General features: G+C 38.7%; 1 protein-coding gene across 1 annotated transcript in view; it reads left to right on the forward strand.

The window, feature by feature from the left end:
- The window catches only part of LOC107551052 (type I inositol 3,4-bisphosphate 4-phosphatase), a 33,370-nt gene that overhangs the window by 4,247 nt on the left and 12,199 nt on the right, over positions 1–16,924 (forward strand). Inside the window, exons 2-7 of the mRNA XM_016232542.1 lie at positions 9,436–9,649; positions 11,770–11,814; positions 12,380–12,498; positions 15,641–15,757; positions 15,831–15,910; positions 16,025–16,137. Coding sequence (XP_016088028.1) covers positions 9,550–9,649; positions 11,770–11,814; positions 12,380–12,498; positions 15,641–15,757; positions 15,831–15,910; positions 16,025–16,137 — 574 coding nt within the window. The 5' untranslated portion in view covers positions 9,436–9,549. The remainder of the gene's footprint in view (positions 1–9,435; positions 9,650–11,769; positions 11,815–12,379; positions 12,499–15,640; positions 15,758–15,830; positions 15,911–16,024; positions 16,138–16,924) is intronic.

Below are 16,924 nucleotides of genomic sequence, written 5' to 3' on the forward strand. Positions count from 1 at the left end.
CCTGATGGTTCGAAGTAGCCATCGAGACGGGCTGGGTAGCTCAAGCCAGGCTCCGAGACACCGCGCTAGTGGCATCAACAGAACTACAGGCATACCCGCAGTGGGGCAGTGCGGAAAAACGCAGGTCCTGAAGAGCATGTCCCTCCACCTCTGGGTCGCCCCAGAGGTGGAGGCAGGATGTACCTGATGGCCGCAGTCTGCTTTGGTCAGCGGAGAACCGCTGGGCAAGTTCTCCACCGTGTCGCCGACCGGCCGGCCTGGGACACGAGGGCATTCAAGAATCGTGTCTTGTCCGTCTCGCGCATGTCAGCCAGTCACAGCCAGAAATGGCGCTCCCGGACCACCATAGTGGACATCGGACGACCCAGAGACCGCGCCGTAACCTTCGTCGCTCGTGGCGCGAGGTCCGCCGCGGTGCGGAGTTCTCTGCGAACTTCCGGGTCGTGACCACCCTCGTGCAAGTCCCTCAGTGCCTTGGCCTGGTGCACTTGCAATGATGCCGTAGCGTGTAAGGCGGAGGCAGCTTCCCCACAGGTTGTATAGGCATCGCTGGCCAGTCGAGTACCTACAGACCCGGGAGGGGAGGCACGGTTCTCCCTGCCGATTGGAGGCGGTACACAACTGCATCGCAACCAACCGCTCCACCGGGGTGACCCTTGTAACCCCCTAGCTGCCCCACCATCGAGGGTGGTGAGGGAGGAGGATCCAGCAAATCAGTTTCCGGCAGTAAAAAGGTGCCGTCCACAACCTGTTGAGCTCCTCATGCACCTCCAGGAAGAGAGGTACCGAGGCTGGGTGCTGAGAACCAGCGCGGACCACCCCGAGAACCAAATCGTGCAACCTTGAGGGCTCGGGACACGGTGAAACTGAGGTGTGAGAGCACCAAGTCCCTGTGTTCGCACAACTGATTCCGAGACACTCGAGCCCTACCCCTACGGCGAGCCGGGAATTCATAGCCATTATTTCTGGATCCGATCCAGGCATTGCTACGGTCCCCGAAGAGCTCTCCAAGAGCGCGCTGAACTCGTTCAGTCTTCTTCTCTCAGTAGAGTAGTCAGGAGCAGAACGATGTGATCGCTCGGCTCCGAAGCGAAAAGCTGAATATGCGCTGCATCTGCTGCCTACTTATACTCACGCTGTGATCAGCAGCAGCTGGATGCAATAATCGCATGCCAATGTGCATTGGCTCGTTTAGTTTACACTCGAAGTAGATTGGTCCCTCTAAGCGAGATCCCAATTCGTCGGTCCTCCGACGTGACGTCGAGAGTGACCGACTGAAAGGGAACTGAAGGATCTGAAAACTAGTAATTAAGAAAAATGAAGTGAAGTAAAATGAAATGATATTATTTTTCAATGTCATGCGAAAAATGAAAACTGTAATGAAAAGCCTGTAGCTTTGTTTCTATTCTCGCAGAACATTTGTCACGATATAAACCGATCGAACATTAATAGTTTATTCCACCATCTCTATTCAACAACCTCTCACTGCAAGAGGAACTCACTGGCGAGGAAGCCCGCCGCGGTGATTGTGTCTAACGCACACACGTGCCATATGTGGGAAAGAAACCAAGCTCAGAATCTATTCTCAAATGTTTAGAATACGAGAAATAGAATTTCGCTCTGCCAGACGAAATTATGTAAGGTCTAGAGATGAAAGTAGAGCATGCATGGGCATAGAATACATGGGGGATGCGGGCCCCCACTTTTAATAAAATGTAAATTCGTCCCCGGCTCTTTTTCAGGCAAGTGTGATAACGTAATGGTTTTCAGGGGCCAGTGTGAATAGATCTAGATTTGAATTAGAAGAAAAAAGATAGTCTATGCATGACCTGGCATTTTATTCGTATCCAAAATGAGGAGATGTGAACATTAAAGGATTAGTTCACTTCCAGAATACAAATTTCCTGATTATTTACTCACCCCCATGTCATCCAAGATGTTCCCCATGCAGATAGCAAAATTTGTCTGGCCCACCTCTGGGCCACATCTTTGCTTTAGTTCTGGCCCAATTCTGGCTGGGTCCCCGGCCCAAAACTGGCCCACACACTGAAAACAGACACAAACTATTTCCTCTGGCCCAGATCCGGCCAACAGCGTGTAAAATAACTCTTATTTATTGATGTGGCCCAGATCTGGCCTGTATACTGTATTATTTTATTACAATAAACTTTAAAGGCAGATCTGGCTGAGACTCGGCTTGGTCCCCGGGCCAGATGTGGCCCTAAAACCCAGTCTGGTTGTTGGGTGAGGGGGTGGGGGTCTTTTGGTTTTTTTGTTAAATATAACACATAATTGTGAGTCTGATTTATCCAGGCATTACATTTCTTAACTAATTAAAAGTAAGACAAATAAATAAAACCTGTTAATTTGACCAGAAAAAAGTTATTACATTTGACATTTCTGTCCCCCTCACTTCTGGAATGATGGCTGTGTCCCATGAGAGCATGGATAATCCTGTTCTCACCCAGGCAGTGACTCATCACTGAAAGGAAATGGCTGTTCATTATGATTGTGGTTGCTGTAATTACAGTTGATAGGAATCCAATCAAAACAGAGATTAAATGGCAAAAACTCTTCTTTGATTTTTTTTTTTCTTTTCTCAGAATTATGGTTCTTTTTTATTTTTAGACTTTGCTTCAGTGAACTTATTGGAGATGTAAAGGTATAGTTCAGCCAAAAATGAATACTGTCAATATTTATTCACGTCATTCTCCATTCAACATATTTGGACTGCCGTGTCACTCTTGTTTATAGCACGCATGAGAACCAGTGACTTTTAGGGTTGGGACTCTATGTTTGAATTTCAGATTTAAATGTTAATCTTTTCACAATCTAAATGTGTCATTGATTGTACCGCCTCCTCCGTAATATTGCCCGCCTCTGTTCCTCTTTTAGTTTCAGAGATGCTGAAAGTGTTGTCCATGCCATAATTACTTTAGATCTCTTCTACTTGATTTCCCTGCCAAATTGTTTCAAAGGATACAATACATCCAAAACTGTTTGATACTCTTTTGTTCCACTTCCAGTTTCCTGTCATGTGCTTTGAATATAAAAAACACGAGAGACAGGCCCTCTCCATAATAGTGCCCTTGATGTGTACTTGCAGACTTGCATTTTACATCCATGAAGTCCATGAGATTGTAGGGTGTCCCATTTGACAATTTGGGATTAAAAATGTGCTCATGAGCCCCCTTTTTGCACCCTTGATGGATGCTGTTAAGACACATATGCATTGCATTGGATGAATGAAACATCTGCGTTAGGACCCAAGAAACAGCACCTCAACAGTGCTATTGATTAGTAGACCTGAATATGCAGGTCTGTAGCATGTATACACAGCTCTGCTGAGGTAACAGTTCAATAGAAAATCTCTGCTCACTGCCAGTCCCAGAAAGCTCAGCTATAAAGAGAAAGTCACTCACACTTCCTGATTAAGCAAAAGGCCAGGATGTGGTTGTGGGAGACTGAGAAGTGACAGTTTAGAGTGACACTGCAACAGCGTGCATGTCAAGGTCTGTATGCGGACGGATTGTTGTGTTGTGTCCACCAATTGTTCACAAAAATAACTGTTTTCAAACAGGTCTTTATGTGTGTAAATGGTTTGAGCTGAATTAATTAATTGAAAATTGTGCAGAAGACAAATAATATGCTCTTCAAACAATGATAATGTCATCATAATACAGTAGTTGAATACTGAAACAGGAGTTGTCCTTTGTCCCAGTGTGCCACGATGAGCCAGAAATAAATTGCTCTCCCTTTATTACCAATGGAGCTGTCAAGATGTGGAAGTGTGTGACATTGAGCTTTCACCTAACGGACACCCGTCTCTATTTCTGACACACTGCACAACTACTCCAGCTAGTTTTTTGTCGCAGACTGTCTAAAATAATTTGTACTCTTTTTTTGTAATACCATTCAAAAGTTTGGGGTCAGTAGGATTTTTTTCCCTTTCATGCAGCATTTATTTAATAAAAATACAGTAAATATTCTGCAAAATATTACTACATTTTTTAAAAATAACTTTATTTTCTATTTTAATATATTTCAAATTGAAATGTAATTTATTCCTGTGATTAAAAAGTTATATTTTCAGACATTACTTCAGACTTCAGTGTCACATGATGCTTCAGAAATCATTATAATATGCTGATTTGCTGCTCAAGAAACATTTCTTATTGTTATCAATGTTGAAAACAGTTGCTGCTTAATATTTTTGTGGAGACTGTGATACATCTTTTTTTCAGGATTATTTGATGAATAGAAAGTTAGAACAGAAAAGAAAAGAACAACATTTATTATGATAGTAACATTTTGTAACATTATACATGTGTTTATTGTCACTCTTTATCAATTTAATAATCTTAAACATTCCTTAAAGTATTTTTTTGTTGTTGTAAAAATCTGACTCATATAGCTTTTTAACAGTAGTGTACATTGAAATACTTTATGAGAGTTACAGTTCAAGTCGGCTGCTGTCCTAGCCTTTACACAACACCGGTTTCAACTAAACACCCGAAAACTCTTTATGTATTTTAGCTGTTCATTTACACATTTACACAGTGCCGGTCCTAGACTTCTGGGGGCCCTAAGCAAAACTGTGGTTGTGTTAAATGGGGGGGGGGGGGTTGAGTGGGTTATGAACGAATGAATGAAATGCATTTTTCACTCTGTCTCGAATCACGCTCGCGGAAAGTGCTTGAGAAACAGCGTCTCTTCTGCGGCTCGGTAAGCTTTCAACTAGTTTTTTTAGTCTTGAGCAAGACTGTACGACATTCACATTACATGATTTGACTGCTTTTTACGTAGAAAGGGCGCCAGCGCACCGCATTAAAATAAATTATAATTCATGTATTCATAACTGCTGACCAAATTCAAAAACCATACTAAAATTAAATAATCTTTGAGAGCAAAGGGGGCCCCTGGTGTTTCGGGGACCCTACACAGCTTGCGTATTTTGCGTATAGGGAGGATCGGCTCTGCATTTACACAAAACAGTGTTTTGGAGGCCTGAAAAATGGGTTTCAAAGTGCAAGTTTTTGAAAATTATACCATCTCTGATGTCATTTTTATGTAAACTACAAAAATGGTGAACAAGGACCATTTTGACAACATTATCATCTGTACATGAGACTTTTCAAAAATTCAAAGTAAAACCTTTCCGTTTTTAGTACATCGTTGTTGTGTAAACGTACCCTGAATCATCTCTTTCTAGCAATATTTATATGAGCTTGTTACAATACTAACATTATAATAATAATCACATAAGTCAATTAATCTTATAACAATGGATTCTGTTGAATAGGATGCATAATTATTCACTCATTTTCTTATTCCTGAAATCTACAACAGCAAGAAAGGCTCATAGCTGATTGGTCTGTGCTAGTGAACGTTCTGGGATGATGTGCAGCTTCAGGCTGCTGCAACACATCACTGGTCCTGTCCAGTGTTGCACAAAGCTGAAGATATGGCTAACCTGTGCACCATTTTCAGATACTCCAGTTCCTTTTAAAGTGGTCCTGTTTGTGACTTCTCTTATAAGTCATCTCCGTTTTTACACAAAAAGCTTTGAGGCATGACTTTTTTGAAGCAGTGTTGGTTGTAACTTCCTCTTCCTGATAATTGAACCAGCAGTGTTCACTGAGGCATCCAAACACTTTCTGTTCTCAGATCTGCTGCCAATTCTTTTTTCAGCAAACGCAAAATCACATATCATCTGTGGTTTTACTCATTACTAAAACATAATGGGGCTGTGTTTGTTGGATTTAATTATTTTTGTCAATCCATGGGCATATAGAAAATATTCAACATATGCATTTCACAGCATATAGTTCTCCATCATAATTTAGCCCATAACAATAGGTTATGTTCGTACAGTGGTCCTTTTTTATTTTCGTGAAATTCATGTTACAGGCAACCAGTAAGTCAGAAAAAATTTGTTCGATCAGCCCTGTGCCATTCTTTTTTTTTTCTTAAGATTTATTTTTGGCATTTTTGCCTTAAGTGAAAGACCTCGAGATGCAAAAACCAAAATTGACCAAAATCTTTTTTTTTGGTTATTAAGACTTTTTTGTAGTGTCCAATATGTAGTGTCAATGTTTGCATCAACAGTGTCTTGAAATGATCATTTGTGTTGCAGTGCTGAGAAATAAATTCAAAACAAAGTAAATTTGTGATTTGTAATGTACTAGGATATGTAAAGCTGAGTAAAATGTTGGCTCAGAGTTGACAAAATTTGTAAAACAATAATAATGTGAAATATTTTATTTTAGAATAACTGTTTTGTATTTGACTATATTTTAAAATGTAATTTATTCCTATGATGGAAAAGCAAAATTTTTACAGAAATTATTCTCCAGTTGTGCTTTCATATTTTTGTGAAACTGTGAGACATTTTTTTTCAGGATTCCTAGAAAAATAGAAAGTTAGCAGCATTTTAGTTTTTAAATAGAAATCATCTGTAACATTATAAATGTCTTTATGCTTTATCAATGTAATGCATCCTTGTTGAATAAAAGTATAATTTATATCATTTAAATATAAATAACCTTTAATGTCTTTTATTTTTTTTTAGAATGTCATCCCCTAGTTCCATTCCTGATTCCATAAAACTGTCTGTCTTCTCACATTATGAGTGGAAGAGGCAGCTTGTATCTGTTAAATGTGTTTGTGTTGTGTTGTGCTGTGAGTGATTCAGATGAGTGACTACAGCAAGATCCTTGAGGTGAGAGACAACATTTAATTAGCATCAACAAACATCTCACCACAGTCACGTTCATCTGTTTTCTGAATATTTCCATATTCTCCTGATGGAATCTGTATCAAATTGGTGCATTTGGCATGAAGGCAGTTTCTTTTAATCCTAATTGAATGTAAGTCTGAATGAGGTCTGTAAGAAATCATTTTAGAGAATGAAGCAGCGCAGAGACTGCTGGTTAATATGCGTGAAATGTCAAGGCTAATATGAGTGTGGTAATCATCAATCCTTCTGCTACAGTTTATGGAAATCTTTAACTGCAGGCGGGAGGTGAGTATTCTGATTATGGCCCATTTTTATTCTTAATTGCTGTGAACACATTATGATAAATGTGTGGTGGACTATATCAGGCAGATGGATGGCTGGTGGGTTGTTGGTCGTGTTTGCTGGAGCCTGAGTCAGAAGCAGTCGTCCACCCCTTCAGACCCAGACTGCAGCTCACTACCGGCTGCTTTGCCTATACCACAGCCAAAAACCCTCCATCCGCCACGGATGTAGAGTATTTGCATCCTCATTCACCCTCATTGTGACAGGATTCAATCGTGTTGTACAGTCCCAGCGTACTGTAATAGTTTGCTGCATCCTTTGCAGCCAAACACTCAGAATAGGAAGTTGCTCGACGGAAACTGCGTTCAGCTAATTTTGTAGTACTACGTTTGCACTTACGTTCTTGGCATACTTCCTTTAGTGAACTGGATACTAAAACAACACAGAGAGAGCAAATAAATGACGCTATCACTGGGCCTGGTTCATTCTTCCTGAATAATCCCTGAGGGTTGGACATGCTGAGAGTCTTGCAACCCTATTTTCAGTCTTATTTTCTCTGCTTTGATAAAGCGCTTTGTGATAAATATAATCCTTCACCCAGTCTCCAATTCTTTATGTATGGCAAAGTGACCAACAGCAGTTTATTTTACACTCTCAGAAAAAAAGGTACGATAGCTGTCACTGGGGCAGTACCTTTTCAAAAGGTACACCTTTGTACAGATGTGGCCATTAAGAATACAGACCTGGCCCGAGACGCTCAGGCCCTATAGCCCGGTTCTTGTCTGACAGCTTATCCGAATTCTCGGCCCGAGTCCGACTGGAGCCCGTGTCTTTTTTCTCTCTCTCGCTTCCTAATTACACAGCTGCTGTTGCAGCCATTAAAATAGTTCAGTTTTGTTTTCAGTTGCAAAGTGGTTACGTTTCTTTTCGTTTCTTTATTAAGTGAATTTAGACAAATGTTTGGAACATTTTTTGCTTGTTAAATTCAAGTTTTTGTTTTTTAAAGTGGCAACCAAGCGGATAGCGGCAGACAGTGAGTTGATCACGTTTGATCAGTTTAGCCTTCTCAAATCAACATGACTTGCCTAAAATAAAATCTATAGATATAAAATAGATATAGAAGATATATTACAATGTTAGTTTAAACGTTTACAAAAGCGCACTTTGCAGGAAATGAAGTCGGGCCCCCCCCCACTTCAGAATGCCACCATGCGTTTCACTCATAACCGAAAGATGCTGTGACAAACAGTGCACAGTTCTGGGGATATATTTATCATCCAAATTAATTATTTTCACTATCTTTAGTAATAAAATTGTATGCATTTATTTTTTGCAAGCCAGCAGGTTAATGACATCGCCTAATAGCGTCTGTGTGTTGCTTTGCATTAAATCAAATTATTTAAAGCATAGAAATTATTTTATAGATGAAATAAAAATACACAAACCTGAATTTCACAGAAGAAATGCACCAATTCTGCGGCACTGAGAAGACAGTTGCTCTCTGGCTGTGACTCAAAAACCTGCGCTCAGGATATTTACAAAGCCACTTCATTTTTTAGAGTGAACTTTATTTTTTAAATAAAATAAAATAAATGATTTTTGACCATTATATATGCATTAATAAACAATTACAGTCTGCTCTAAGCAAATAAGTGGCATGACAAAAGTGTGCAATTAAGTTTACAGTTCATTTTTTCATTTTTCCTTGAGTTCATGCAAAATGATCAGAACTAAATTACCAGGTTATTAACTGGTTTCCAGCTTTTAAAATGAATGATTTCATACAGAAACAAATAAACCCTATAACAAAACTACTTATTAAATATATATATATTGGTCAGTGTTTCTGTGAAAAGACTAGCCTAATAAAGAGGTCCAAGATTAAAACTTGCTAAATGTTTTCATCTGCTTCATTTTCGGACTTTGCCAGCAAGACAGGATATTTGCACTTAATGTACATTTAATTGCATTGCTTTTAGATTATGGTTTAGTTTGTCTGTCTTGCACAACCACTGTCTTATTTTTTTAATATTCTATGGAGGAGAAGTTAATCATATGTACACTTTAGGTACAGCATATGAAGTGTTTGGCTGAAGTTGTGTGTTATTGGGAATCTTTCTTAGCATCCTGTTTGTGAAACATTTCCTTTAAGTCATGAATTATCTATTCATAAACATAAGACAATTTTCTGGCTTTCTGATTGTTCTGCCATTGTGTTCAATTATAAATGTTCTCATATGAAACCGCATAAATAATGCAGAGACATACATAGTGGTTTGAGATCAAGCACAAGTCTCATTCTTTGGTTGTCTCAGGTAAACAGCCTCGGGGTCCGCTGGTTCTTCGGTCTCCAGACAGATGGTGACGCGAATGTTGACTCATCCTTTCTGTCCCCTTCTCTCTCTTGCTTTTAGATTCCTAACTTTTAGACTGAAACAGAGCCTGGATTACTGGAAAATCTTTACTGGCAACATAAAGTGGGAGTGTAAGAGTTACTTACATTGGTCACTGAAGTAACTGGAGCCAAGATGGCAGGAAGGGAGCGCAGTCCACGCCACAGGCCATGGTCTGTGTACCGAGCCAACACATTTGATTTGTCCTCTGAGATGATGGGGTTGGCGCTAACAGGTATTATTATTATTATTATTATTATTATTATTAGCTTGATTGTGTGGGGGTTTGCCTACACAAATAACTTTTGGCTGTAGGCCTACAAGAAGTTTATACTTTTGTGATATATATATATATATATATGTATATATATATTCAGTATATATATATTCCTGACATGTGAGATATGTACGGTGGCCGAGAGAGCTCAACGCGCTGCAACTTCAGAAAACACATGCAAATAGAAAAAGTACCAGCAAATTAAGAAAACATCTTCATCAGTTTGACAGCACATGTGCTGCAAATGCTCACAACACAATCAAATACAAAAACACGCTGCAAATGCTCACAACACAAACAAAAAAATAACACACTGCAAATGCTCACAACACAACCAAATACAGAAACGCAAGTACAGACCACAATGGGAGGACACCAACAAAACGAAAATTAACCATGTTTTTTATTTTTTATTATTGATTACCATTTGTATTACCACAGTTGCACAAATACCATGGTTAAACTATGGTTAGTGTAGTAAATCTTGCTGCTGGAAAAGGTGTTAGTGAAGCCAGCAGGGGGTGCTCACCCTGCAGTCTGTGTGGGTTCTAATGCCCCAGTATAGTGACGGGGACACTATTCTGTAAAAAGCACCATCCTTCAGATGAGACGTTAAACCGAGGTCCTGACTCTTTGTGGCCTTTAAAAATCCCAGAATGTCCTTTGAAAAAGATTAGGGCTATAACCCCGGCATTCTGGCCAGATTTGCCCATTGGCCTCTGACCATCATGGCCTCCTAATCATCCCCATACACTGATTGGCTTCATCACTCTGTCTCCTCTCCACCAGTAAGCTGGTGTGTGGTGGGCGTTCTGGCGCACTATGGCTGCCGCCGTCGCATCATCCAGGTGGATGCTGCACACTGGTGGTGGTTGAGGAGATTCCCCCGCTTTCATGTAAAGCGATTTGAGTACCCAGAAAAGCGCTATATACTGTAAATGTAACTAATTATTATTATTTGCAGCACGTTTCTGTTTTTGCAGCGTGTTTCTTTATTTGGTTGCGCTGTGAGCATTTGCAGCGCGTGTGTGGTCAAATGTATGAAGATGTTTTCTTAATTAGCATGTGTTTTTTCTATTTACATGTGTTTTTTTCATTTGCAGCGTGTTGAGCTCTCTCGGCCACCGTAGATATGTTTTTTCTGTGGTAATAATTAGAATGCCACAGGTGCTCTGAATAGACCTTAAAGGTATAGTTCGTCCAAAAATTCATTCACAAATTTAAATAGAGTTTAAAAGGCATTGTCAGTTGAATTCTGAAAGGGTTTAATTCCATCTTAATTTATTCACCCTCGTATTGTTCCAAGCGTGTATGTACTTTTTTCTTCTGAGCAACACAAAAGAAGATATTTTGAATGTTGGTAACCAAGCAGTCATACAGGTTTGGAATGACATGAGGGTGTGTAAATGATGACAGAATTGATCTGTTCACATTTTAATTGAGAATTTATTTTGAATTCTATTTAAATTTGTGATTCAAGTTCGAAGAAATGTTAGTAGTTTTAATCTGCTGAACTGCTTGAATATTTAATAATAAATTGCATTTTTCTTTACGAGTTACCAATAAACATTATCGTACACATAAAATACCCAAATTATCAGTAGATTTACATTTTTCTAATGTCAATATTTATTTTTACATTTATCTGAAAACAGTGTGAGGGATATTTTTGATGATGTAGATCTGTTTAGTGGCTGTGATAATAAATATGGACCTTTGAGTTTAAATTCATGTAAAATATAGTGAATAAGAGGCATAATTCATCTAAATCATGTGTTTTAGCACAAAATTTGTGTTAGACTAATAAAATTACTCTGCTGTGTGACTGTTGATTTTCTTAGAATTACAGTTAAGTAAATTCCTTTTCCTGTCATTCAGATTCCACATACTGGGGGATGCGAAGAATGTTGCCCAACCATGATTTTACCCAGAATATTTCTTTAAGACTACATATCTTGCATTAAGATAATCTTAACATTTAATAGTAAAATCATGTAAAGATTATATACTTTGCTAACAAACTAATAAAAAGACTCGGTATTCATGGCAATTCTGTGTGGTGTTTCACATGTGTTTAGGAAACAGTCAGGATCCTGATGAGCCAGTGCTTGAGTTCAGTCTGGGTGAGTATCAGCAGTTCAGTCAATCATAAAGTGATCAAGGTGCAGCGATACCGAAGTGAATTTCCTGTCTATTATACAACGCCACCAATGCTGCTATCCACTCATTCAGGAGATGCATGTACATCTGTAACCACTGAAGAGTTTTCACCTCATATTCTTCCTCCTTTTTTGGTTACCGCCACTAACAATATCCGGCCTACTGTATTTGTAAAGGAAACACTTTCTCAGCCATACCCTCTTAGCTCACATGTAATAAACATTTATACAGCCTATCTCTGGGCTGTTAAATCAAATATTTCCAATGTGTTAGGTGCACTGGGTTTTGTCTGACTCACTGACAGTTTCATTACTTTTTTCCATGACGAAACGTCATGTTGATGGCAGTTAGCCACCTAGGGTTATATGACATTTGTTTCTATGGCATATTTCACTTTTAATCGTAAGACACATTTCAGATGGTTGCTTACAAAGACTGGATTGTAATGCTACTATGAGTGTGATTACAGCTAAATCACTTTTCTCCTTTCATGATTAATATACTGACTTGTTGTCCTTCTTTTCCCAGCATGCAGTGAGCTTGTCACTCCATCACTAGACCGTAAGCCCAGTAGCTTTGTAGCAGTGAGCTGCACCACCCCTCCACAGGCGTTTTGGACCAAACATGCACAGACTGAAATTATAGAGGTGAGGATGAAAACAAAAAGTATCATGATATACAAGGTTTTTTTGACCATGTTGATGTATCCTTTGAATATTCTGAGGTGAGATGAAAATACCATGCAATATGAACATGGTGTTCAATCATATCAGTCAGTAGCGTGGTATGGCCATCTGATTCCATCATTGTACGTAAGGGTCACAGCCATTATTTGGATTTTTTTTTTGCTGGTCTCCCTTGTGAAAACGTACACCTGAGCATACTTTAAAAAAAGAGTACTTGTTATGAATCTGGTATGTTTAAAAGAATATAATTAAATGCAAACTGAATGGACATTTAATTGCATGTTACTTGCAGTTAAATGTAATTGTGTTAGCTTATATTAAATGCAATTATTTGAACTTTAGAGTGCTTCTTTGACCCATTTAAGAAGGATTTCCTAATTACTTTTATTGTCTTTAAAATATAGTTAAAGTGTATTGCCAAATATACTGTCAATCATTTATGGTAATAAAAAATATACTTTAATTCCATTTTGATTGAAATGTGTATGCCATGTATTTTATAAATTAAGTATATTTGAAATTACACATTTGCAATGATGAAGTTGCAATTTTGTACATTTAAATATATATTAACTTAAATGTTAATAACTTAAATAGCTTGAACGCTGCTGCCAGGATTCTGACTAGAACCAGAAAATCTCAGCCTATCACACCAATCCTCAGGTCCTTACACTGGTTTCCAGTTGCATTAAGTATTATTACTTGTTTATTAACCACTAAATGGCCTAGGACCTCAATACATTGCAGAAATGCTCACTGAATATAAACCTAACAGACCACTCAGATCATCAGTTAGAAATACCCAGGGTTCACTCAAAACAAGGGGAGTCCACTTTTAGCTATTATGCCACCTGCAGTTGGGACCAGCTTCCAGAAGAGCTCAGATGTGCTCCAACAGTAGCTACATTCAAATCCAGATTCAAACCAAATCTGTTCAGCTGGGCATTTGCTGAATGAGCAGTGTGCTACGTCCACACTGATAGCATTGTATTTTGTGTATCATCATCTTTTATTCTTATCTGTTTTAATTCATTCTAAATTAATTTTTAAATCATTTTAAAATTGTAATTCCTTGCTTTCATTGTTGTGATTATTTTAATTCCTTTTATGTAAAGCACTTTGAATTACCATTGTGTATGAAATGTGCTCTATAAATAAACTTGCCTTGCCTTAAATATTTTAATACTTAAATTTATTACTGCATAACACATAATCAACTTGTGCTTCAGTATGTTAGTCAACACATCAAAATAAGTGTACTTCTATAAAGCACGACAAATGGTTATTAAAACAATGATTGTGCTTTAAAATAAAATGTAATTTGACATTTACAAAATGTAGTTTTTAAAAGTGTACTTAAGTGTGTTAAGAAACATAGTCATGAAAGTGTGCTCACTTTAGGGGGCCTTTTATTTAATTAAAATTACATTATCTACTGTTACACTCCGTCTAGGGAAAAGGATGCAAAATGACAGACATTCATAGGCAGCAAAACAATAATGTGTTTATTGTTTAAAATTGGGAATCTAAGTTTGGGAATAGACCAGGCCAAAATAACAAACAAAACCTTGATTTTAATTCTCTTTCTTAAACCGGATTGAATAGGAAAGGAAAGCAAAGCAAAGCAAACTAACTGCCTAGCCCAAAACGGAGATCAAAAATTTCACAATAAACAAAAATGGCATTCGATTCCTTATTTTCCCAATCCTCAATATTTACAAACAAAACTATTTACAATGCCAAGTGAACACAATGAGAGGGCAATCCAAGCCAGGCCAAAATAACAAACAAAACCTTGATTTTAATTCTCTTTCTTAAACCGGATTGAATAGGAAAGGAAAGCGAAGCAAAGCAAAGCAAAGCAAACTAACTGCCTTGCCCAAAACGGAGATCAAAAATTTCACAATAAACAAAAATGGCATTCGATTCCTTACTTTCCCAATCCTCAATATTTACAAACAAAACTATTTACAATGCCAAGTGAACACAATGAGAGGGCAATCCAAAATCTGTGTCAGAAAACAGGCAAAAGGTCCAATACCCCAACACAAATACAAACGATTGCCAACTCAAACAAACGGTCATTACTCACAGTCTCTAATTGTTACGGAGAGAACAGAGGAAGTGTGCGGATCCATATGCAATGCTTTATTTAACAGACGTGGTCAAAAACAGGCAAGGGTCGGCAACAATAGCAGATATAGCACAGGCAAGATGAGAGAGTAATCCAGAGACAGGCGTGGGTCAAATGACGGCGAACGTAATCCAGAGGGTGAGGCAAATGGGGAATCCACAAACAAGCAATAGTCCAGGCAAGGTGCAAACATAGTCCGAAACGGCAAGACAAAGGGGAAAATCCATGACTGACGAAAGATCAGGAAACAGGCGATCAGGTTATAACAACACTAGACTGAGAACTAGGACTGAGAACTGGCTCCGTGATGTAGCTATCGCTAACACAGTGATGCGCTAAACAATACTCGGCATTGAGAGAGAGGAAGTCCATGGCTTATGTAGGGTGTGTGATTGGCAGCAGCTGTGTGTGTAATCAGTGCAATGGATGCTGGGATATGTAGTCCGGGATGACATGCAACAGTTTATGTAGTGTGAGAGTCAATGTAACGGAAGGGTGATCTCTGGTGCCAATCGGACGGAAGTCCATGGACAGGATTCGTGACACTAATACTTTCTCTTTAATACATGATGTGCTTTTTAAGGTACTATGCACCAATCAGGACATAGTATCAGTCAGCCTGCAGGAACCTGGACAGACACACACAGAAACACTCAAAACAACAGAGATGGAACAAACACATAGGGTCGTAGTTATAAACAGGGTTGTAAACATCTACAAATACAATGTGAAGTACACTACAAGTGCACAATTAATACAATTAAGTACACTTATTTTTCCCAAGGGGAAACAATAATGATATAAACCACGATATTGCCATGGTTCTTTGGGTATGTAACATTCCTTTGAATTTTCTGGTGTATTATGTAAATGCCATGGAACTGTTAAACTGGCCCTAAAACCTGTTAAATATCAGATTTTGCATATTAATGTGAATTGAATGCAGGCATTTCCTTTTCTTTTTTCTAGGGCACTAGTAATCCAATCTTCTTGAGCAGCATTGCCTTTTTCCAGGAATCTCTGATTACCCAGCAGACTCAAGTCAAACTGTCTGTCTACGATGTGAAGGACCGCTCACAGGGGACTGTAAGACAGAAACCGTTATTCTTAACATTCTGTACCTGTTTTGCTCAGCCTCATAAACTCTCTGTTTTATTAGATGTACCTGCTCGGTTCGGCTATGTTTACAGTGAAAGAGCTGCTTCAAGACAAACACCACAGACTACACCTCACTCTGCGGTATGTGAGATAAATATAGGCACAAAGCTGATGCGTAATCCCACAGCATATAATTTATTAGGAATTCCAGGAAATGTAGTCTGACACCTATTTGTGGGCATTTCACTGGCTCAGATCAGCAGAGAGTGAGCGGATGGGTAACATTACCATCATCGCATGGCAGATAGAGGAGAGGAGAGACCAGCGAGCTCCTCTGGCACGTTCAGACACAGTTAATGGCAGGGTGAGTGCTTACGTACGCTGTTCTTCACACTATGCATTAGTGGTCGACTGATGTGAGTTTTGAAGTGGCCACGGTCCAAAACCGATATTTGAATTGCTGATGACTAATATAATTATAAATATACATTGACAAAGCCATTGTTATTTAAATATCATTATAGTACTTTATATAGTATTTTAGTATCATCGTATACAATTATAGTATTGTAGTATATAATAGATGGGTTTTTATTCTTCCCATTTTAATTTTAATTTAATTTTGTTGTGTTTTTATTATTATTTTTTTGCTATATATATGTCTACACTATATAGTTTTTAATAGAGGTCGACCCATGTATCGGTTTTGCCGATTAATCGGCACCGATAGTTGATTGCTGTAACTATCGGTTATCGGCAAAAATCCATGCCGATAGTTTTCCGGGTTGCGTCCATTGCTGGAGCGGCTGAGAAGGGTCTGCTGTCATTACAGTGCGAGAGCAGCCTCTAGTGGTTGAAATCACTGACAGCATGTACTATTTGTTTAGACACGAGATACTGCACGCTGAACAGAGCGGGAAACTTCAGACGCGGATTTAAATGCAGCCGACAGAAAATCCTGCCGCGCCACAGAGCGCCATTCACATAGTTTTCCTTTAAATTACATTATATTGGTCCCGAATCGTTGTTAATGTACATAATGAATTGTGTATTGTGCATTTTCAGCAAAACATTTGTCTTTCTGTGGCTCTAATGAAGTCTGTGTGCTTCATTTATAGAGTTATAATATAGGTTGCGCTTTCTCTTTCCGTTTGC

This window comes from Sinocyclocheilus grahami, unplaced genomic scaffold (genome assembly GCF_001515645.1).
Source record: "Sinocyclocheilus grahami isolate Dianchi unplaced genomic scaffold, SAMN03320097.WGS_v1.1 scaffold413.1, whole genome shotgun sequence".
NCBI classification, from domain to species: Eukaryota; Metazoa; Chordata; class Actinopteri; order Cypriniformes; family Cyprinidae; genus Sinocyclocheilus; species Sinocyclocheilus grahami.